Genomic DNA, 24002 nt, shown 5'->3' on the forward strand with positions numbered 1-24002 from the left:
AGCAGCACCACTAAACCATGAACATCTGAAAGCAGAAACACATCATGAAACTGAAGCTGAACTTGTTCTGAGGTGAGAAGATAAAAATCTGAATGAATTGCTTCCTTCCCTCTTGCACTGCACTGAAAATTTCAAGTGGCTATTCTGCTTGGGTCCAGAATGTTTGCTATTGGAACTGTTTTATTATGCAGCAGCTCAGAGGTAGAAACATGTGGGAAGAAGAGATTTTTTTTTAAATACTTCTGCTTATTCACACTTGCTGTAAACACTTCCTCCAGGACATTCCAGAAAGTAGGACACAAAGTGTTTGCATACAGCCACTGCATTACTAGCTAGAACCAGAGCTGAATGTGATTGAAAGCTTTGCAAATACCTATGTAAGAAAAACACAGTTTAAAGCATTTAATCCTTAAAGAGACATTCTGGGCTATAAAGTTTGTACACCTTATAATGAAGGTCTTTAAATTCCTTTTTTTTTTCCCCAAGTAGGATTATTTTTTCTAGATGCAATTTAGTAGACAATTCAAGAAGGAGGTCTCTTCTACACCAAGTTTTTTCTTTTTGCCAGCTGTATTAGGTGCTTTGATTACCCATGAAAGCATAGAGGTCCCTTGCAAAGAGCTTAATCAACATTTGGTTTGGAATAGCATTTAGGCAAAACCCAGTTTATCTTGAGCAATACAAACCTGGCTTGTGCTTGGCAATACCACCCATGGGCACAGAAAATGCCACCATACATGGCAACATGAAGCTGTCTAGAGATGACAGTACAACAGCAAACAACTGACTGAGTAGGACATAAATCCAGTGACCTGCATGACAGAGCAGCTGGGGTAAAAGGCTGCTCATAAGTAGACCAAGAGAGCATTTCATTTGGAGGACATACAGGTTGGTCTAACAATGTCATTAGGCAGTTCTGTAGCTGCAGATTTGCATCAGATTTCCTTTGTGGACAGAATCCCTGTCAGTGCCTGAGGGAGGAAACTGCCAAGAACAGAAGTGCTGGGAACGCTTCCATTAACTGTTCTCATCATCTCCTAACTACTCTTCCCTGGGAAGTTCTAATGTTGAAGCATGTACAGAACATTCTCTGCTAACACAACTGCAAAATCTTGGAGTATATGGGTGTCTAAGACACCCAGTTCACTTGTAAATGGTATTTAAAGAGCAAATTCTAGTTTCACTGTGCAGTTCATCTGACCTAAAAAAAAAAAAAAAAAAAAAAATCTATTCCATTTTATCGTCATTATTTCCTCCTTCCCTTTTGTCCCTCAGTCTTTCTTCCCTCCTGGACACATCTCAAAATTCAGCTGAAGATTAAGTTACCATCAGCCTCAGTCTGGCAGTTGTCTCCACAGTTTTGTTCCTTAAGCTGATATGAGACCACATTATCCCTCTGTTCCTTTGGGGTTAGGTTGGTCTCCACTTTCAATACATCAAAAGATTCTACAAGGTCTCTGTCAAAGGAAGCTTTTGGGAAGTGGCCAAGTAGTCACACAGGGCTGGCCAGTTTTTGCCTTGGTATGAGAAGACCTAGGGAAAGTTAAGTCTGAAAGAGGTTTCTCTGCCTTTTATGCAGGAAAGCCTTCAGGGACATCAGGTCGAGTATTCTTGTTATTTATGAACACTGAAGGAAAAATGCAGAGAAGCCTGAAAGAACAGTCACAAGAAATAAGTGATCTCTAAGGCTTTGGAACAGACCTGTGTTTTCACTCTACATGGGCATAAAGTAACCGAATGGGGGAAAACAAATGTAACCAGGGGTATTTAGAAGTAGGTTCCAACCTTTGCTTGCACATGAGCTCTTGAACAGACTCAGATAGTAGGGAAGTTACAATTTCCAGGAGATTTATGTTTATATGAATCCAAATGAGAAAGCCTGAAATGACTGCATTTGTTAAAGAGAGAATGTTTTAGAACTTAGCAGTGTGATATTTGTCCAAATAACATCTATTGATCAGCTATGAAACTGCACAGGGATTTGCCAACTCAAATCATCTCTCTAGTTTCAGCTTCTAATCCAGAGAGATTTATTTCCCTAGGCTTTACTGGCTCTTATATTTCCCTTTGTGCACAAATTCTTCTTAAATGTTGTGCTGCTTGCTCTTTATTTCCCTCTCCACCTTAGCACAAGGGACCAAACATCTTAGTGAAGACTAATAAATATTCAAAGCTTTAAAAGCTCAAGGCAAATGCTTATTAATTGATGATTTCATTAAGACTACCACCTCTTCCTGGAGTCTTTCTGTGCCTGAAGCACTGGTGCCATGCACACAGGCCTTTACCCTGCAGAACTACAGACAAGGAGGGGTCTTGGGCTAATTTATCAATCTCTGCTGCCAGCTGCATAACCCTGGTGCTTTTAAAGCCAAGCAAATACGTGCATCTCAAGATTTCCCAGGCAGCACCCTGCCTTCACATGGAGCCAATACTGGACACAGACACCAAAACAAGCCAATAGGGAACAATGTCATTTCAAAGGAAGACTGGAGGCAGGGTGAAACATTGCTCAGAAGCCATTTTCTTGACTGGATGGAACAGACAGACCAAGCACCATTTTGCTTGGAACCCCTTGAAGGGGAGGCAGGTGTCACTGCAGAGATCTGTACTGAGATTGTAGACACTAATTTGACCAACCTAAAACAACTCCTCAAAACCCACCTACAGAGGATTAAAAGGTTGATTTACTTCATTTAAAGAGGCCTCCTCCATTCAAGGCATTATCTAACCCAGCAGCTCAGAGCTGCTTACTGAGATTAACTCTGGCACCAGGAGACACAGCCCATCAGCTGAAGGCTGGATCTCAGCATCTCCTTCCTTTCAAAGGATTCATTTGCATCAGGCTTTGAAATCTTGGGAAATTCCTTCCATCTTCCCATCTTTCATAATCCCCCATTAAGAGACAGTACCACAGACTAAGAAGGTCAAGCTGGAGGAGATGGAAGGAGACAGGCAGCCTTTCTGTCTTTGTTACAGTTCACTGCCTTATCTCAACACAGGAAGGGAAGGTTTGTCTATTGTGGGACAGTTCCAGACCTTACAGCTTCAATGTTCCTGGTCCCAGATATGGGCCTCCTTGATCAGTCTGTGCCCCTTGTCATGGCCAGGGAGCATACTGCCAAGAAAATATTTTGCTATGTGAAACAAATGATGCAAAAGCTTTTCCAAGCATTAACTTGTTCAAATGAAGATATTAGCTCTCCTGCTTCTTATAATCTCCCTAAGCAGAGCTATAAGCCAACCCAGGTGAGGGAGAATAGTCTAATCTAACCAAAATGCCTGTTCAGACTCACATACCGAGTAACCTGTGACATTAACCCTTCCCACAGCTCAGGGAATGTGACATAAGCACCCAGAGCCAGCTGGTCCTGGTGCAACTGGGCTCACCCTGGGGACAAGGAAGGAGGAAACAGCTGGTTATGCTGCAATGTCATTGTCAAAGCACACATCTATGCCTGTATATCCCCCTCCACTCTTCCCCCCTCTCAGATCACTTGTCATGCAAGACATTTGCATAAGGCACCTGCTGCTATTTCTAGCAGATGAAGTGGAGAGTTTTCATTAAGCCTGTGTCAGCACCACAGACTGAAATGGCTTGTTTATAGTTACAGTCTGCTGATGCTGCAGAGTGCAGGTGGGCAGCCATCTCCCAGCACCACAAAAGCCTTGTCTGCCCTTTTGTGCAACAGTGGATGTGGCCACTGCAGGATAAATTGGAAACATCAAGGCCAAGTTGCTGCCACTTTTAATAACACAAGGAAACTTTTTGCTTGTGTACCATCAGTCTCCCATATTCATCACAGAAGAGGCAGTACTTCAAAGGCACTCAATCACATTGGTGGTGCATTCCACCAGCATCATTAGGCAAATGTCCATAAATACCCTTCTCACATACCTTGTATCACTGAGATTATACTTGTCTCCTTGGCAACTGTCAGATGATGTATAATACTAGCAGGGATTAGCCCCTATGAGCCTTATAACCCTCACATAAATTCCAGCTCTATGAAGAGACCTGGCCAAATGCTCTTCTTTCCTGGCAATGTTAAAATGTTGCCATAAACAATATTAAATTGAAGTACTTTTCAGTAAACTTGACTAAGGATGAAAACCAATATGGAGCTTTTAAAGTGTCAGTAATTTGTCTTGTCCTCCAAACAAATAAGTTTGAGACATATGGATATAGTTGGTGTTTCATAGCTTGACAAGTAAAGCTGCGTTTTGAATCAGTACTTAAGAAAAGGCTTGTGCTGAAAACTTGGGCTCTAATATCTTTATCTCCTTTGTCCCTTGGTGCCAGTGGGGATCACGCTGGGAAATTCCAAATCCCCACAAGAGCTTAACGAACTTATGCTGTGCTTTAACCTATTAATTTCTGGAAACTAGTCTGGATTCAGGGCAACACTTCAAGTCCAAATGCATTCTCTGTCCAATGTCCAGTTGTACTGCAGCTTTCTGCCTCTGAGCAAGCAGAGATTGGCTGCACCCTCATGCCCCCCTCCAAAGCATTGAGTCGAGAAGGTACAGCCCTAACAGCACAAAATTTCTGCAAAGGAAGCATTACTCTGCTCTATAACATATTTGGACCTGGTGAAGAAGAAGTTGTTTGTCTCTTGGCACCCCATCTGGCCTGCCTGGGCACCTAAGAGGAGGCTTTTGTGGTAGTAAAGTAGCAGCAATGAGACTTGTCCCCACATAGGAAATGCAATGCAGAGCACACCAGTGTGGGGAGCCAAGCAGCACTGCATTATACATAACTTAATGATTGGAGCATCTAAATGATAAGCTTCTTGTAGGGCACAGATGACACAGTTAAACTAGTTGTTCCTTCTTCAGTCCATTTGAGTCTTAATGTTCCAGATTGAGATCTCTTCTAATTCAACAGAAAAAAAAATACAAACAGAAAAACAACCAAAACTCAACAACTTTGAGCAGAGCCAAGGAAAGGAGGCAACAAGCACCAGCCTCAACAGCAATACCCAAACTAGACACACTAGGGCAGAAATAAAAGTATGAAATTAAGCAGACAATTCTCTGGAACAGCATTATGTCTTTATATGGATTCAACAATATACCATGGTTTGTAGCCGTTAAGACTACTCAACTAGTGGGAGCTGAGAGGAGGAAAAAAGGTCAAGGATTGTTCCAGAAGGTAGGTCACAAAACAGCAAAGCCACGGGGTGATGGGGAAGCTAGTGTAGACAGCATAGTGACAGGCAAAAGGGAAAGTCTTGGCACAAGCAGGTTAGCAATGATGCAACATGTTTTCTTTGCATGCTTCTGTGGAGCTCTTTGCTCCCCAATGCTCTGCAAACTCCAGTGCACATCTCTCACCATGTGCAAAACAGGAGGGGGAAATGTCAGTGGCTTGAGGAAGGTCATTTGTAGCACAGATAGGATAAAGATCTTCCTACATAATTCACATGCCTAAGTACTAGCAAAAGTTTGAAGTGATACCATTTTAGACACTCCTGCACACAGAAAGCACTTAGGAAATTTAGCATTGCTCCACAGGCTTGTGCACACAGAAAAATTCAGCTACAGCAACAGGAGGAATAAAAACTGCTGGGAGCTGAACACCACAATCTCTTCTGGCACTGATCACATTATTCGTGCTTTCAGACAGCAAGAAGAGGAGAAAGTTAATCATTTATATACACTGATGCTAGGGAACATCCCAGTTCAAAATCCTCCCATAGTAACATAAGAACTGAAGGAACAGATCAGCCCATGATCAAGTGCAGGATAATCCACACACACTCATGTGAGGCAGCCCTCTCTGCTGTAGATAAAGCGATAAATGAACCCAACTGGAAAGCAATGGAAGCTGCCACAGTTAAAGTATCAGCACACCCAAACAGGGCTTTCAAAATGAAGCTCCCTCCCACAGCCCTGTAACTTGCAGGGAGACTTTCCAGGTAAAGAACAGCCACTGCCACATCATTTTTGTTGTGTTTTACTTGGTGTACTTTAGCTGGTCTCCTGTTATGCCAGGGTCAGAAAGCACATACACAGGGTGTGTGACACTCATCAGTCCATTTGCTTAAAAGCACCAGAGCCAAAACCAAGAGCACTTCCTCCACACTCTCTTCTTTCTGCCAAAGGGAGAAAGGCCTTTACACAGTCTGCCCCTTCAAGACAAATCACTGAGGGTGAAACAGGATTTTGGTGAAGGAAGGACGCATGCTCTCCCTTCTCTTGTCGGGACAGCTTTATCAGGATGCTGCTTCTTTCCAGACAAAGCCTCAGCCACCGAACCTTCAGACACCAGGGAAAAAACCCACCTTCTCTCAGCATCAGACACACCAGCCAGGTTGCACATTCTCACAGCATCTGTCAGTACAGTGTTTCCCAATCTAAGATCTTCTGCAGTGCTTACAGGTCTCCTCACCCCAGTGGTGGTTTGCAGGCAGCCTCATGACTTGGTTGCACAGAAACCTGGGCTGCAGATCACCCCCGTCCCCATGGCTTCCTGGCACCTGCTCCCTGCCCCGGCTCACCATAGGCTTGCTGTGTCTGTGTCAGTTGTCAGACAGCAACACCCTCAGTGCCAAAAAAACACAGCTTGAATTATTCTTATCCCTCTAAGCAGTATCTTAAACTGTGAGGGAAAGGGCTTTTGATTCAATGATGCCTGACCTACATTTGGAAAACCTTGGCTATAGGTGCAAGTCTAAGTATAGCACGTGTGCCAAATTTTCTGCTCACAGACAAGCACAGAGCCTTTGTCTGCAGTGCTTTCAGTAGGTTCTAGGTCACCCACAGATACTCAAACACAGCTCTTGGGATGTTACTACAATAGGGTTTTATTTTATTTCAGATAGCACTCTGTCTCTCCTCCATCAGAAAAATAACACTACATGAAGGGTTTGACTGAGGTAGCTCCCCCCAAACAGGACCATCCATGCTTTAACTAAAGTAATATTCACAGATGCAGCAAAGCCTGAAATTGATAGAGAGAGGGGCTTTTTCCAGTCCCCAATAACTATTCCCCTTCATGTGTATGAGTTGGCAGAGCATAGTGTATTTCATACACCATTCCAAAGTACGTGCTGCACCCATCTTGTTCTATTGCTAAGCTTGCTGTCTTCATCGACTTGCTTTTTTATTTTCAAGGACAGCTTTTTGTAGGACTAAAAGCACCAAAATGCCAGTGAGTTTGCCAAAAGCCAATATTTAAATAAATCTGTGCAGGTACTTTTTAAAAGCTAGATTGAATAAGGACAAGGCTCCACGTCCTTGTTTCTGGACCACCCCATTGGCCAGGGCTTCTGGCCACATCAGCACTCATGGTCTTCAGGGAGCATCTTGCCTGCCAGGCTGACACAGAAGATCTGGTCACAAAGTTCTCATCAGTTTACCAAAACCTGTGTTACAGGTGGTGTTTGGAAAACTTACCCTCAATAGTTTGAATACACTTAATATAGCAATTTAGGCTCATGCTAGAAATGGCCATTACACACTGCTATCAAGGTGCAGACTATGCTGAAGACCAAGCCCCAAGCCCCTGCCATGAGGATCTACGACTTAAAGACCCTTAATCCCCTTAGTGCTTACATCTGTGGCACTCTGTACAAAAAGGTAAACAAGTACTTCCGTGCTCAAGCATCTGCTGCACTAAGTCATAAGCTGAACCTTAGTGGAAACAGAGCAAAGCTGCACTGAGACAAATGTTCATGTACTTAATACATATGGTAATGTACAAATTATAGACAAATTATAGATCTGTATTAGACTTCAGATCAGAGTGCTCAGATGTTATTACAAACACATTGTATTATCTTTTGTCAGCAGTCACTGAGATCAAGGTCTGTCTCCTGCTCAGTCCACTCCAAAGACCTTATGCTCTAAACAGCTTTTCATGCTGCCCACAAGGGAGAACAATTCAGGAACTGCTGGAGGTTGAAGTTCAGGAAGAAATATTGCTAAGTTAAATAGTATCTAGAAACTTGTTGTCTGCAGCTATCCTGCACAGTCCTGTTGTGTTTAGAATGACCAAAAAGTATTTTTAAATAAAATGTTATCTAACAGCTCCAGAACAATCCTTCAAGAACACAGATTTGGACCTTTTTATTTAAGCACTGAAACTGTGACATGCTGCCATATGGGTTTTTTTTTCCCAAAACTTCATGATGCACTTGATTATGGCACCTTTAATTTCTGACCCTACTGCACCTGTCAGTGATAAAACATCATTTAGTGAAGAGAAAGCTTTAATGGAACAGTTTGAAGCTGTAGCTCCCATCTTGGCCTATATTTTCTACAGGGCTTGGGTTTCCTTATTTTTCTACAGAATGCAGCCACAAGTTTTACTGCATGGGCTATGAAAAATGAGCTTTCTCCATTGAACATCTAGCTTGATTTAGTTACAGAAAAAAAAAACCCCAAAATATTTCTTAGCTCTTCGTTCTCTGTTTCTTGAACTAAATGTATCAGGTTGTGAAAGAAATAAGCAAAGACATCAGAACTGTTTTTAAGAAATCGACTGATGAATTTATTGGGAATCAGATTTGGCAGGCATTTAAAAAGCTAATAAAATATCTCTCAGGTCAATCTACCATACAGTTTAAATATAGATTACATTTTACAAAATGTCTGCTCTCTTCCAAAGACTTCCTTTAACATTTTAAACCAACTCCTTGAATTTTGCCCCATCTTTTTTTTTGCATCCACTCATTTTACATGCATAGCTATGGACACCAATAATTATGTGCACTGAAATAAACTAATAGTAAGTGCAAGGTTGAGCATCAGGTCTACATACCTTAGAAAGGTTTTGGCTTGTATATTTCAACTAAACCTGAAAAAGCATATTCCCAGGTGATTAGAGTGTTCAGATGAACATTCCAGAGCTGCTAGCTGCCATCACATACTAGCTAACCCCAAAAGAACTGATTTCATTGTCTTTGAAATAAAAGAGATTGGGTGTTTGAAGCCACAGGAAAAGACTGCAAGAAGCTTAATTATTCTATCTTCCTCCTAGGCATAAACAGTTGAGATTGAACACCTTCATGTTTTAAGTCCTAGGCTAAAACAATTTCAATAAAAAAATAATTCAAGAATGGAGATTGGCTGTCCTGACTTCTGACTACCAGAGGAAGACAGCAAAGCCTCTCAGAACAGTAGGGTGTTACATTTCTTTTTGCCCCCACCATTATAAGCTTCTGTTTTTTTCTCAAAATGTTTTAATCACCATGTTAAGCCTTTACATTTCCAGTTCAGCTCTTTTCAAACTAGTCAGGCATTTTGTATTTCATTAGGCTATTATCTGACCCACACTTATGGCTCACTAGAAATTTACTGGAAGAAATAATTTTTATTCTTTAGTTCAAGTAGAAAAAAATCAGACTGAGCTCAAAAAATCTGGATTGAAAACCAACATCAAAGCTAACTTGGCCAAAATGCTCTATCAAGATAAATAACTTTTTCATGGAAATTAAGCATTAGAACTTATCTAAGAGAGCAGATGACTGAACTTACTTATGAAAAACACAGACCATCCAGCTTTCAAACTCTATCAGTTCACTCTGCCAGGCCAAAGCAAAACTTGAGAAACTGTAGTCTCACACACATGCATGGGGGACAGCACACTTCTTAATATGAAGGTCCCAGAGCACCTGGCAACACACTGGACCCAAGTTGTGCTCCACTGAAATTAATGTAGTTGTTCCTCTCAGTTTCACTTTAGCACCACCAGCCTTGATTATTTAAGCCCAAAGCCTTTCTGCTTCCATTTACAAATAGGTAACTGGAGTGCAGATGAACAAATGCTTCATTCAAGGTATTGTGCAGCACCTACACAGAACTGGAAGAGCCTGCCAGTATTAGACTTTATTACCCTATTTCTTCTCAACAACCTGGAGCCAAGTTGGTACCAGCAAACTTCCTAGTCATCTCTGCATTCAGAGATCTACAACAGCCACCAACCCATGGAAGCAATGTGCTGTCTCGTCACCCTCACCTCTTCTGCAAGCACGATTTGCACACTGAGCCCAAGAGCCACTTCGTGCACTACTTCCCACTGCATGTCCTCCAGGCACACTTTGTCCTCTGAGCTATCTCCAGTGCTAATTTATTGCAGCATTCAAAGCATCAGGCCTCCGGCAGTCCCTCCCTCAGGAAGCAGGCTGACTCATTTTTCCACACACTATTTTTCTCTCCACAAGAGCCAAATGCTTGGGTCAAGAACAATCCGCAAAAAAAGGGAGGCTCGTATTTAAGCACCTCCTAAAACACGTGCACGACCCACATCCACTTGTGAATCTTTTGATTTATTCAATGAACCTAGAGACATTACAACCAGCCAGAGTTTCCCCCACATGGCACATAACTGACTTTGCTTCTGCTCTAAACAGCAGCTTCTAATCTGATTTAATTTCAGCTAATGGTATTGGCCTCAGTCAAACACATATCCAAGCACTTACTGAAAACCAAGCTGAAGACCACCATTTTGCATTCATTCCCCTAAGTTCTTTGCCTTACAAACTCATTCATTCACATACATCACCTGGCCTTTAGGAAGGAAAAAGAACAATTATATTGTCAGAAAAGTGCTTACTATCTACTCTTTCATGCTTTGCTTGGTCATGCAGCAAAAATTCACTATCCCTATTAAAAGGACTTTTCAAGGACACTTGGAAAGAAAAAAGTAACAGTACCTTAATGTGCCCGAGGATTAACAGCAGTTGTCTCCAGCAGCATTTCCAGTCCTCCAGCCACGAGAAACATGGGAAGCAACCCAAGTCAGCCAATGTAAGTCTCCAAAACAGACAATCCCACTTTAGGCTGAGCAGATTCAGCTCTTGTGAAGATTTCCACCAAAGAGCTAAATATTTCCACTCTAAGGTTAAATACTTCTCTACCTCAATGGGCACGTGCAATCCCAGCTTCCCCCCCCTCCAAAAAAGACCTCAACCCAGCTGCTCCTGGTTCTGTTAATAGCCAGCTCCCTCACTGGCCTCTGCCTCCAGGTGTGAGGCATCTGAGCTGATGAGGCATTAACTCATTGCCCTCCACAAGAGCCCACTGCATGACTGGGGTGTATTGAGAGAAACTGTACTTTCTTGGACTGTTTTATTTTAAAACTCAGATAAATAGTGAGGCCAAAGGACATCCTAAGCATTTCCTACTTTTCCTACAGAAGGGAAAGAGGAACAGATCTTCAGCAAAGAATTCTCACATTCACACAAGCAATAATGTATTATATTCCAAAAATATCACAACTGTGGAAGTAGTGGAGATCTTAGCATAAGATGCCACTGCTGTCCTTTGCCTTCCAGAGGCCCTCTCAGACAGTTTAAAGATACATCTATGAGGCTTTTCCCATCAGTAATGTGTCTCCAGCCTCCTGCTTATAAAAGAGTTATTCCAGTGCCTCTTCTCCATTATTCAGACTCCTTGCTTTAGCAATTAATTAATCCTCATCCCCTAGACCTTTGATTCCCTTTTTTCTTGACAGGTCCATTTTGTGCTAAGAAAAAAATGCTCATTTGTTACTTCTTTTGTCCACCTGCTCTCTAATAAGTATAGGATCCCCCACCAAATGTAGCTGGACTGTGCCCTGTGCCAGCCTGCTTTCCCCTGAAGGGAAGGCTCATCAGCCTGTAGGGCCATCACAAAGGAGGTCAGGCAGTATGCCACAAAATCAAACCCTTCTGTCTAAGCAGATATGGATTTATTGGATCCTCTGAATAAGAAGTGAGAGGGAATAACCAAGAGAAGGCCTGCAGGGGTGTAAACACCATTGCAGGTAGCCTAGTGTGAAGATGTGTGGTACAAAGGCACTAAATGCCAGATATGAAGTAATTTGCCTGAATTGCACTGAAAAAATAGGTGGGAGGGAGGCAGTGTTCCTCATTCAGCTTACAACTTCACACAGACACATTACTTAAGTGCCAGGCTCCAGTGAGGACACCTCAGTCTGGACACTGCATGTTCCTCCTGTGGCCACCTCACAGATCTTACCTAAATGAAGCAGCAGTCATCTGGAGATCAAAACCAAGAACCACGAGGGAGGGGGCTGAAGGTTGCAGAAGCAGGTTCCCATGGCAGGTTGCAGAGAGGGTTTCTGAGCAGAAAGAAAAAAAAAAAAGAAACCTGTGTTAGGAAGTAAATCTCACCTGCAAAAACTGGGCAGATACACTCATTCTGTCTAATGGTATTTAATCCACCTGCCAGTCTGCTTACAGCTACTGCATATATAATAGGTACATATTACATAGCACTGTACTATACATAGGATTTTTTTAATCAAAATTTTTCTAAAAAGGTTCCATGGGATCAATGTCTGTATTGGATGTTTACAACCAAAATATTTTTGAATCCTTAATTCTCATTTTTCCACACAGCATCTCCAGGCAATGGCAGCTCTCACATCAGGACCAAGCTGCTACATAATTTGGTTCAGTTAAATTTCCCCATAATCTGTGCAGTCCCCATAAACAGTGCCCTCTCTGAGCAAAGAGAGGGATGAGGCAAGGAGAGGAGGATTCAGCCTGATCACATCATTTGACAGAGATGGGGACAATTGCTGGCCCCAGCCATGATGCGCTGCACATCCCAGCTCCCATGTCCTGCACTGCCCTGGGAAGTGGTGGGAAGAGGTCCTCCAGAGGAGGCACAGCCAAGTCCCCCTTTCTCCTCCTTCAACCTTGGTGCTCACGGGGCTGTTTCTCACACTTTTTACCTCAGTTGTCACTTCCAGGCTGTGTTTTGTCCTCTCCCAAGAGCATTTTTCCAGAGGAGCCATTGGGTCACTGAGGGGCTCAGCTGTGCCCTGCAGGGGAACTGCTGCAGAACTGGCTGGAACAGGCTGGAACGGGCTGTGTCCGGCTCAGGGCAGCCCCAGGGAGGTCCCTGCAGCCCCTGGACAATGAGATCAAACAAATTCCAACTCTTGCTTTGTTGAAAAATGTATTTAAGAAGTGTCATTAGGATATGTACTTACTGTACACAGTTCACAAACTGTGATGAGACATCAACCACAAAAGTAAAGAAAAAAAACAAAAATCTCCTTCACGTAGTCACAATACCACAAAAGTCAGCAAAATACACACTCACTACAGCTCCAGGCCTCATCCTTTCACCACCAATAATAAATCCAAATAATCCCCCAGTATTAATCCAGTACCCTGGCAATGGCCGGTAAGGACTTTGTCTGGTTTTCCTTCAGATTCCTCTCCTGGTAAATGACCTCTGTGTATTCATCTCAACCCTCAAGCTGTTTCATCTGATTTCCTCTTCCATATTGTTGAGGAGGGGAAGTGGGAGAGCGACTGTGTGGGCTCCTGGCCAGCCCATTGCAATTATCCACTAAGGGCTAAGGGTGCCACCTCTCCAGGACCCTTCCCTGGGGAACCTCTCCTCTGTTCACAGCAGTCAGCACACACAAACCAGAGCCCTGAAAAGGTGACGAACGGCCCCTGCCATCGTGTGGGCACCTTTCCTGGAGAGAATAATGCTTTGAGTAACAATTTAAAGTTGACCTGAATGAAAAGTAAAAAGCTCTCACAGGTTCCCCAGACTTAGCAACCTCCAGATATCCAAAATGTAGATGGATGCTTATGGCACCAGCATGCCAAGGGCTGGAAAACAGCCATGGCCTTGTGGCTTTCTCAGCATGGATCAGCTAGCCCGGAACATTAGATTTCCCGCCACCAGCAGCAAGCACCACAGTGCTGAGGTGCTGCCTGCAGTGATGGGGCATGAATCTCAATCCTCTCAGCTCCCCTTGGTAGACAGATTATAGGGGAGGCTTTTATATGACTACTCGAAAGCAAGACATGTCTTGTTTCCTCCTTTGCTTGCACTTCTGTAGCCAAATATATTTTCCTCCCAGAGCAGGGCTGGAAATCCAAGAACCTGAAGACAGGGGGAGGCAGCGATTAGTGAAGTGTTAATGGTGAGAACACAGTGGGAATGGGGAGTCCCTGGAACTCGGCTATTAGCAAATTAATAAAAGGGGTAACATGCTCTCCTGAGTGTTATAAATTTAGCACTAATTAGGACTCCTCTTCCTTGGCTATTTTAGGCAAGAAAATATTCGATATCTTTTCTTAAATTTGAGTCATCTTGTTTGTAGAAGTAAATCACATGGAAACATTGGTTTCCTCACTCAGCTGCAGTCTGTTAAACTTTTTCCATTCTCCTTTTCTTTCTGACATGACTTATAGCTGGATATTTTGCATGCAGTTAGTTTTATTTATCAAATTTTCTCCCAAAAGAGGATTTTCTTTTAATGAGACTAACCTGTATGTCATTGATTTCTCATGATCCATCCCAAACATTTCAAAAATCCCCTCTTCACAGTCCTCCAGTTTATTTATATTTAGTTGATTTCTTTATTGCTCATTTAATCCAGATGTTAAACCCCACAGTTACTGTAACTGGTAAGCCATATTTTTCTGTTAAATATCTAAACAGTTTTGTCTTTTTCAGCACTTCAGAATTAATCATCAGAGAAACTTAATCAGGCTTGCAATGAAAAAAGCCCTTAATTAGAGCAGGGGCCAAAATGTCCTCCTCTGCTTCCTTTCTTCTTGCCCTGTCTAAATCTCATCTAAACCTTGCCCTAAGTCCAGAAAACAAATCTCATAGTTGATTGAATATATCTAATTGTGAATTGATGTCTATGCTTTTGTAGATATGTTTCAAACTTTGCCTGGTGGCAGTATTGGCCAATTTGCCTGTACCCAGGAAATTAATTCTTTCTTAACTACAGAGCAAAGCTATGATGTTGGGTGATATATGTCTGCCTTTCGGGAAAAAATATTACTTCTCTCTAGCAAAATTAAAGCATTGCTAAATGATTGACGTACCCACAAAAGGTTTTAGCTTTTAGTGTTTAGGAAACAGTGATGGGGAAGAAAAAGCCCTGCAGTTTGCATAATGAGAGTAAAACCAGACTGGCTGAGGCAGAAGAAACTTCCTTCAATTAAAAAAAAAGCTATAGCTTATTTGAGCAATAAAAGGAAAATGTAGGTAGGTTACATCTTCTGATGACATGAAATAGGATGTGGATGGTGTACACTGAGGTGACACCATGCTGTCTGCTTTAGGGCCCTAACCACTAGCAATAAGTGAGTCCTTTCTTCCCTCCTGCAGTGATAACTGCAGGAATAAGATGTGTAAGTTTGCAAGCTGAGCAGCAAGTAGATAAATTCCAGATGATGATATAAAGCTGGTGAATAGAAACCTTACAGTTCTGCAGTCTAGTACTGGAAAGAACCTTTGAGGTCTATTCATTTCCCTTCTGTTGTAGGCAGTCCTCTGAGAGAAACCGCACAATGAAATGATCCAGCTCCATCACAAAATTCATTTTTGCCACTATTTCTCCTGTTGTAATGCTGCAGGAGGAGGAATCCTACTGCACCTCCTTGGAAATATAGAAGTCTTCCTATTCCCAGCCCTAATACAGTCTTGTCCAGTTTATTAACTTTTTTTTTTTTCTGCCAAAATTGTGCTGCTGCTTAAATAGCATTTCTCCCTTCTGTGTGCTTATCCATGATGTATTTATAGGGAGTTCTCCCTCAGCATTCATTGCATGAGATAAATCAAGCCATCCTTCTTTAGTCTCCTTTCATATAACAGACTTTCCACAATCTGGATCACCCTTACAGCCCATCCCTTCACCTGCTGTGATCTGAGCATGGGGACCAGAGCTAGCAACAGCAGCTATATACTGACTTACCAGGGATTTTTACAAAGCCATTAACACTCCCTTGTTTCTTGCTGCTACATTGTATATGTACACTGTCTGTACATAGAATTGTTCTAGCATATAAATTACATCTCACAGTTAATCATCAAATAACTGGTGTGTCATCTCTACAGATACCGCTTGTGCTCCTTGGGAGCGTGGTCAGTGTCTTGCAGGCAAAATCCTTCAGTGCTTTTAATCTGGTGCTTTTTCATCCTTGATAACTCCTGCAGAGTATTTCAGCATGAAGATGTTTCAGCAGTCTTTATAAAAGCAAGTGAACCACTCAAAAGAAGCACAAGCCATCCATCTTCTTTAGTGTCACCAATTAATAGCTGCTCACAATGCTTTGAAATCTATAGCTGCTTAAGGGAAGAAAAATAACCAACCTCTTCCTATAGTGCTGTGCTATCTTTATATTTTGTGTACTCTGCCTCTGCAAGGCAGCTTTATTAAAGATATGAAGCAAGAGCAATATGCAAAGGCCTCTGATGCGAGACTTTAAAGAAAGGGAAAAGATGAGCTATGCTAATCCAGGGTATGAGAGGAACTAATAAACCAATTGGTAGGCAAGACTATTTCTTATTTTTGGAAACCATTTTTCATTCCAGAGGCCAGTGGTCAGAGCCTGGCTGATTTTGGTGACCACGCATCTGTCTTCTGCTGCCCCTGCAAGCGAGCAGTGTTGAAGGCAACCACAGTTTCCTCCACTTGATGGAGCTGGAACAGCCTTTTACCTCTTGCTTCTGATTTGGATTATTTTGCTGCAGACTGTGCAAAATAAGGGACCATTTTTAAAAGGGGATAATGTTTCCTTTGTGGGCAGCTCAGTCTGGGTCTGTGCATTCGTTCCTCAGGTCACAGGCTTCTAGAGAAAGTCACTGCACCTCTTGGTGGAGTTACTGCCTTGAGCTCCCTGTCAGTCAGAGCACCCTGGGCCAAATCCTGACCCATGTTTGCCAGACATAAGGATGCACTCCCAAACCTGCCCATAGCTTCTGACCCCAATGCAGGTTTTCTCCTCTTGCCCCCATCCCTCCCCCTCCCATCTCACCTCTCTGCCTAAGACATTGTAGCTGCTGCTGGCATTGGATGTACAGCTCTGTGAGGGAGATTAATTAATTTCCAGCTAATATGCTGGAGGGGGAGGTCTGTGCCTAAGTGTAATGGAACCTGACGGGAGCTAATTAAATAGAACCATCCATTTGTAGTGTCCCATTAGGGATTTGTCATAAAAACCTTATGTTCTCTTACAAGCCTAAACAAGTGTGTTCACCATGTAAAAATCATCCATAAAGCTGTCTGGAGAGTAGTTAACATGTCTAAGCTGTCATTTACACAGGCTGTCTGCAGCCTGCATCCTGCAGGTAGGAATGGCCTTTCCAATGTCCTCAAAGCACCCTGCATAAATGGGACATCCCTCCTTCAAAATGGGAAAGCCATCCTGCACCAAGAGCCGTGTGAGCAGATGCTTCTCCGTCTGCCCCGACAGGAGCCAGAAATCAGAGACAAAGAGCATTTGTTATTTTAGAACTATGCCAAAGATGTTCAGGGGTTTTAAAGGGCAGATTTTATAGCAGTGTTTCCTGGGCTCTGTGGAGATTACTTCTCCTCTGTCTTTGCAATTGGCCTGGTCTCCTCCTCAGCTCTGATCAGGAGAAAAGAATTTTTGAGGAAAACTGATTTCTCTCCACAGCATCGGAGTCATCATATTATTTTGCAATGGAAGAGTTTGGGGCTGTGTCCCTTTGGCTTCCCTAAGGGAAAATGGTCTTAAATAGCTACTCTTCTCAACATCAGTCCAGGATGAGCTGGACCAAGGTCCAGAACCTGCAGGCTTCAGAGTTTCTCCCAAAACTGGGGCCTGTACAGAGGTCATATTGGGGCAGATCTTCCCATGGGGAGGAGGAGGTAACTGCTTTCCCACTGTGGGACAACCCCCTGGGGTAATGCCAGCTGGTGTCTCCTTGCAGGCTTCGGAGGTGGAGCGGCAGCTCTCCCTGCAGGTCCACACCCTCCGGGAGGATTTCCGGGAGAAGAACTCCTCCAGCAGTCAACACATCGTGCGGCTTGAGAGCCTCCAGGCTGAGGTGAGTCACTTATGCTTAGCTCTGTTCTTCATTTCAAAAGGTAGCCAGGGATGTTTTAGCTTGTATAATGAACCCTCTGAAATGAGTAAACAAAACCTTCAGCTCGGAAAAAAAAAGAGAAGGATGGTAGCTGTGGGGCAAAGGACTTCCCAAGAAAGAATTTTTGCTGTGAGCCAGGGCTGGCTGGGGTGGCAAGGTCCAGCTTCCACCACTGCCCTATCCAAAAGCACACCTGCAAAATGAATGGATGAGAAAGCTCTTCCAGGAGCTAAACCACTGCTGTGCTCTTGTAGGGCTGCTGCCCAGTACATATTAAACTCTGAGGCATGTCTTCAAGGGTTGGTTTGGTTTTTTTAATCCTCATGCTTGCAAAGAAAGCATCAATCTTCTGCCTCCAAGCTATGCATGTTGGAAAGTAAGAAGCCGCTGCTTGTTGTAGCTCTGGTACATTTGCAGGAATTATATTACCTTCCTTCATCTTTCCCTCCCTGATAGAGTTCACTGAGAACCATGTAGGCAGGAAGCAGAGGGGTAGAAGATATCCAGCTCTGCTACCCTACCACCTTTTTATTTATAAGCTGTCTCGAAGAGCTTTTCCTAAAATCTCTCAATTTCTTTTCTCCTGCTCCCACCTGCTCCCTGCTGGTCCCTCGCCTTTTCTTCCCCTCCCTTTGGTGTGGAGCAGCAGGTCCTTGAAGTAAGTATGGAGGCTCATAAAGAGTTTGCCTGTGCATGATTAGCTCTCATCATGCATGCCTGTTGCTGTGCACACCTCACCCTGCCTCCTCCCCTCCTTCCTGTCTCTTGCTTTCCAAAGCCCTCTCCCATTGCCCAGGGCCCACTGAGTGATGTTTTTCTGTTGCACAGTCATTCACAGGGCGTTCATTACTGGTTTAGATACCAAATATCAACTCTTGATACAATCTCTGTCTTATCCCTCTTATTTTTCTCACATGGCTTTTCTCCAACCCACGCAAGTCATCATGGTGGTGGGAAGAGACGTCTCGGAAACCATTAGTCACCCAAGAGCAGCTTTCTAATACCTTTACCCAGAAGACAGCAAATTCACACACTTAGCTAATATTTCTTTGTGCAGCCAAATCTTTCCAGCAATCCAGAAAGCAGCAAAGAGACAAGGTCCTAAAGAGGTTAAGAAAGCAATGGGAAGTTGCTGAATTTGTCTATGGTCCATCAGTTCAAAGGAGGTCATAAGGAACATTCAGGGTTATACTGGACTCGTAAATGGCATAGTCAGTCCCCAGAGGTCCTGTGTATGCTAATCTGGGAAAAGGCTCCTTTTTCTTGGTTAAACAAGAAGTGACCTTGGCTAGTGCTGATTCATCCTGTGCACTGTTCCCAGCTAACAGAATCACAGAGGTTTTGCTTGGCACATTGTCCCTCTTCACCTGAAATCGCTGCCCTTGACAATGAAAAGAAATGAACCAATTTTAAAGGCAACTGATCACTGGGAGATTAAAAATAAGCATGGCACAGAAAGGAGTCTTCAAAAGTAAAACGACAGAAGAATCCCTGGTGAGGACCTGACAAACATGCAGCAATTAAGAAAAAATGTATGGGGAGTGCTGTGGCCCAGCCCTGCAGAGAGCAGAATCCCACAGCTCACCCTGTGGTCCCCAGCACCAATAGAGGAGCAACTGCCACCATGCTCAGTCAGGAACCAGCCAAGGAAATAACCTAGATATGCCCAATCTTCCAAATTTTAAGGTACGAAGAGTGAGCAGGGTGTCCATTTGGACATTTCTGCCTTTATGCTCAGCCTAGGCCAGCTCTGGTCCCTGACCTGCCAATGCACAACTGGTCCCTTTGGAGCTGCCCCTACAGCCTAGGGAAGGAGGAATTTCCACATCACCTCTCTTGCCTCCACAGATCAAAATGCTGACAGACAGAAAGAGGGAGCTGGAGCATCGCCTTAGTGCCATGATGGAGGAGAATGACCTGCTCCAGGGAACTGTGGAGGAGCTGCAGGACCGAGTCCTCATCCTGGAGAGACAAAGCCATGACAAGGACCTACAGGTGAGGAGACAGCAATAGGGTGGGAAAGAAGGGGGAAATGCAGTAAAAGACATGATTTGAGAGAAAACTGACCAAGAAGATAATTGGGAACTGGGAGACAAAACAACTGGAAGATGTTTTGGCTCAAGTAAACACAGCTGCAATCAAGGTCCTGGGTGTTCACCATAGGAACAGATAACAGGAGCCACAACGAGGCATCTTGACAACAAAGAGCAGCTTGAGAGGGAGATCTGAGCAAGGGAGTGGGATACCGTGCTGGGGAAACAAGGGAAATGTAAAATGAAGCAGAGAACTCTGGTTACAGTTAATTTTACTTATTTTATAATAGTAAATTGGTTTCAGAAGGGGATTCTTTAGACCCCATTGTCCCAGAGGGGAGTAATTGACTTTCTATCTCTCACTGCTCAGATTGCTTAGAAAAGCCTAATGGCATTTGCAGCTACGTGTCACTAAACATCCCTCCACAGAGAACAAGCTGGCACCTCTATGGTTTCAGTCAACTTTGTGGAGAGCAAGATACTGTGGGTTGACAACCACTGAATCCCCAGCCAAACAGCCCTGAATCTTTTTTCCTCCTTTTAAATATATATCTATATTTTTATATGTCTATAGATAAAAAAAAAAATTAGTCTTTTTTCTTAGTAGTATCCTGCTGTGTTGTTTTCAGCAATTTTTTTTTACCTGAGTACCAACTTCTTCACAATGTTCCTCATTTTAGTGCTGACTAACCAGCTATTTTTATCTTTCAGGCTATTCTAGGGTCTTAACAATGTCTAATGACATTTGGAGACTATTAAGCTCCAATACGTAGCAATACCAGCCAAGAGTACTTTCTTTCTGGCCGGAAACCCTCTTTTGTGACAAAGATTCCCCACTCTCAGCTACTTCACAAACTGAGAGATGCATCCAGTTCATATCATCTCCATTAATATATTTTTTCCTGCTTCCTCTCCTAAATTCCTTTATTTTCTTTGCACCAAAGCTGCACCAAAGCCAACTGGAGCTCCAGGAGGTGCGGCTGTCCTACCGGCAGCTGCAGGGGAAGGTAGAAGAGCTCAGTGAGGAGAGAAGTCTCCAAAATGTCAACACAACCAGCACATCCCTGCTATCTGAGATAGAGCAGAGCATGGAAGCTGAAGAGCTGGAACAAGAACGAGAACAGGTACTTCCCTTCGACCCCTGGGAAAGCCCATGGGCCTCTGTGACCAGCCCTAGAGAGAGAGGGAATCTAATGCATTTATTCTGCTTTTGGAGAGGAACTTGGAGTCAGAAAACTGGGTTTGTGGTCCCAGCTTTGGTATCAACACCCTTTTGACCATATGAAAGTTAATCTCTGCATCCATTTCAAAACCAATATAGCAAGCTAGACAAATACACACATCTCACTTCACTGTGGAAGAAGGATCTCTATGGCCTTGATGTCCCAGGCTAATGTCAGGCTCTTTCATTCCAGCTGAGGCTGCAGCTCTGGGAAGCGTACTGCCAAGTGCGGTACCTCTGCTCCCATCTCAGAGGAAACGACAGTGCAGACTCAGCGGTCTCTACAGACTCCTCCATGGATGAGTCTTCAGAAACCTCATCAGCTAAAGATGTCCCAGCTGGCAGCCTACGGGCAGCTCTCAGTGAGCTGAAAAGACTGATACAAAATGTGCTGGATGGGGCAGACTCCACGGTAAGTTGGTGGCACAGGAAGACCTTGACTTGTGCATGTCCCCTTGCCCAAGTGACAGAGCTTGCTGCAGGTTCCCACTGGATCCTGTAGTCCCTGGTCTCTGAGAGAACATCTGTAGCCCAGAGAGATGGGCTGTGACAGTGCACAGCCTGCTCCACGTGTCTCAAATGGTGAGCCAAGAGCCAAGCACATTCAGCTTGCAGTGGTCAGCCCACTAAGTTTCAAGCAACTATCATTGGTCTGGGACTCATTCTGGAAAATTAATGAAACTCAGGTTTCTTTGGGATGTGCAGTAGGTTAGTTTCAATGTGGTTGCATTGCCTGTGTGACAGATTTGAGGTGTCATGGTGAAGAAGACAGTGCAGATCCTGCAACTGCAGACCTGCATGGGAGTACTCAACCCTCCTTGTTGTAGCAGCTGGTAAGAAGGCTGAGCCTAGAGTTAAAGCTATATTTAAAAAAAAAAAACAGAGAGTCCTGGAAGAGGTCTGCAAACACAAAGACTGTAGCCATGTGTTACCAATTGATCAGTAGGGCCTTGTAAATTTGGTTTAGGAAAGGTGAGAACATGTCTGCATGCTCTTTTAATCATGTGTAGAAGCACTGACCTTGGCTGTGCATGTTTCCACTGTGGAGGAATATGAGAACAAAACTGAAATTCTACCAAAGCCACATTCACACTTTCTTCATCCATGTTTCACACCTTCTATCCCAAACCAGTTTCAAATTAATGCAATTGCTTTTTTAAAGCGAAATCTGAGCAAGAGATTTCTCTCCCGCTCTCAGAGCTCTCGACGAAGTGATGATGACACCTTGGAGGAACAGATCAGGAGAACAAGTGAGGATTCACGAGCCCTGAGGGAGCTAATGGAGGGAGAACGGGGGAAACTGAGGCAGAGTTTGGAGGAGCTGCAGCGACTGCACAGCCAGGTTAGCAATTACTACACTGTACATGTGGTCATGTAACACCAGTGTTCATCCTCCAAGACGTATTCTACAGAAGAGATCAACATGATAAATAACCCAGGAGGATGTGGGCCAAACCCAGTTATGGTTGGATGAGGGAGACTGTGTTATACTCAGTACAGAGGCCTTATGCATTTAGGATCAGAGTTTTTACCAGTTTTCTGGTACCCAGCCAAAACTTCATCTCAAGCAGTCAGGTTTCCTTTAAGCCTTTCTCCCAATCTGCTTTTCAGCCAATCTGTCTTTCCTAAATTCTTCTCATCAGAAGAACCCCAAAGTGTTCTTGATACAAGGCTGCTTGATACAGGGTACTGGAAGCACACAGATATCCAGTCTGACCTATCTTACTTGCACTAAGCCCTAGAAAAAGGTACATGCAACTGCTGGATAGACAAAACCATGCTGTTCTGCTGTGCATGGTGCAAGATCCTCCCCCTTCCACAGCAGCATCACAAAACCCTCATAAATGCACACCTAGAGAATTGTAATCATGACCAGTTTGGCACCAGACAGGGCCAACAGGGGGCTAAGACTACTTCAACAGCAACAAATGATCCAGCCCCAAAACTAACACTGCTCCTAAAGCACAGAAAGTGCACTGAATGTGGTATCATCAGAGGTCCTATGGCAAAAGCAGAAGAGAGAGACAGGCACTCAAGGAGATGCTCTCCAACTTCTGTCTCTATGGGACAAGTCTCCAAATGCTGGAAGGGATCTGGAGGCTGCAGCAGAAGCAGTCTTTACTGCAGCTGCTTGTGCAGTACCAGCTGTGTTGGAGCAGTGAATGGGGTTGATGACCTTGGCTGGTCTCACCAGCAGTGCTGTATTGCCCTTTCATGGTGCCCCTTTGAAGAAAAGAAAACACATCTCTCTTCAGAAAGTCAGCACAACCTGGGGTGGGGCAGCCTTGTGTAGGGCTATGGGAGCTCCCATTATAGGCCAAAGAACAAAGAATGAAAGCATCAGTAAATACCCCCAGCAGTGATGGCTGCATTTCTTGCTGACAAAGCAGATGATCAGAGGCAGACTGCAGCAAGGGAGCAGCCCTGGCACCCTTCCTTCCCCAAGGACTGCTCCTCCTAGTGATGCAGCCACCACAAGAGACAACTTTGAAAGTCCACATTTTTGCCCCCAGTGAGACATGAGCCCACATGCTCTTCTGGCTGTGCTGACATAGTCCTGGGCACCACCCACAGGTCCCCCTTGCCCTTAAATACACCTCAGGTGGAAGAGACAAGAGTTTGATCACTGCAGCTTGGCTAAGCTGACAGAGACCTTCAGAGGCTTTTTCACAGATTTTGAGCAACCACCCATACACTTGTCTGGATGCAGCACCTTCTTACACACAAAGCCTTGACACCAGGAGGGAGTAGCACTTTGTTGCTCTCTGCTGTGACTGGTCTCTAAACTCTCCAGCAAGGAAGAACCAAAGGACTCACTCTGGAATGCAAGTCTGGAGTCCTGTCTCTGCTTTTAGGGTTCTCTCACTACCAAAGCTCTGAATATATAGGGAGCAAAAAAGACTGCAGTTTTTGTACTTTCT

General features: G+C 43.8%; 1 protein-coding gene across 2 annotated transcripts in view; it reads left to right on the forward strand.

The window, feature by feature from the left end:
• Positions 1–24002, forward strand: part of BICDL1 (BICD family like cargo adaptor 1) — a 48219-nt gene that overhangs the window by 12324 nt on the left and 11893 nt on the right. For both annotated transcript variants that reach the window (XR_011729593.1, XM_071762661.1), the window contains exons 3-7: positions 17671–17787; positions 19675–19821; positions 20804–20983; positions 21275–21493; positions 22280–22423. Coding sequence is in view for 1 of the 2 variants with exons in the window: in XM_071762661.1 (XP_071618762.1) it covers positions 17671–17787; positions 19675–19821; positions 20804–20983; positions 21275–21493; positions 22280–22423 (807 nt within the window). In the remaining variant the exon portion in view is untranslated. The remainder of the gene's footprint in view (positions 1–17670; positions 17788–19674; positions 19822–20803; positions 20984–21274; positions 21494–22279; positions 22424–24002) is intronic.

This window comes from Heliangelus exortis, chromosome 19 (assembly GCF_036169615.1).
Source record: "Heliangelus exortis chromosome 19, bHelExo1.hap1, whole genome shotgun sequence".
In the NCBI taxonomy this organism is placed as follows: Eukaryota; Metazoa; Chordata; class Aves; order Apodiformes; family Trochilidae; genus Heliangelus; species Heliangelus exortis.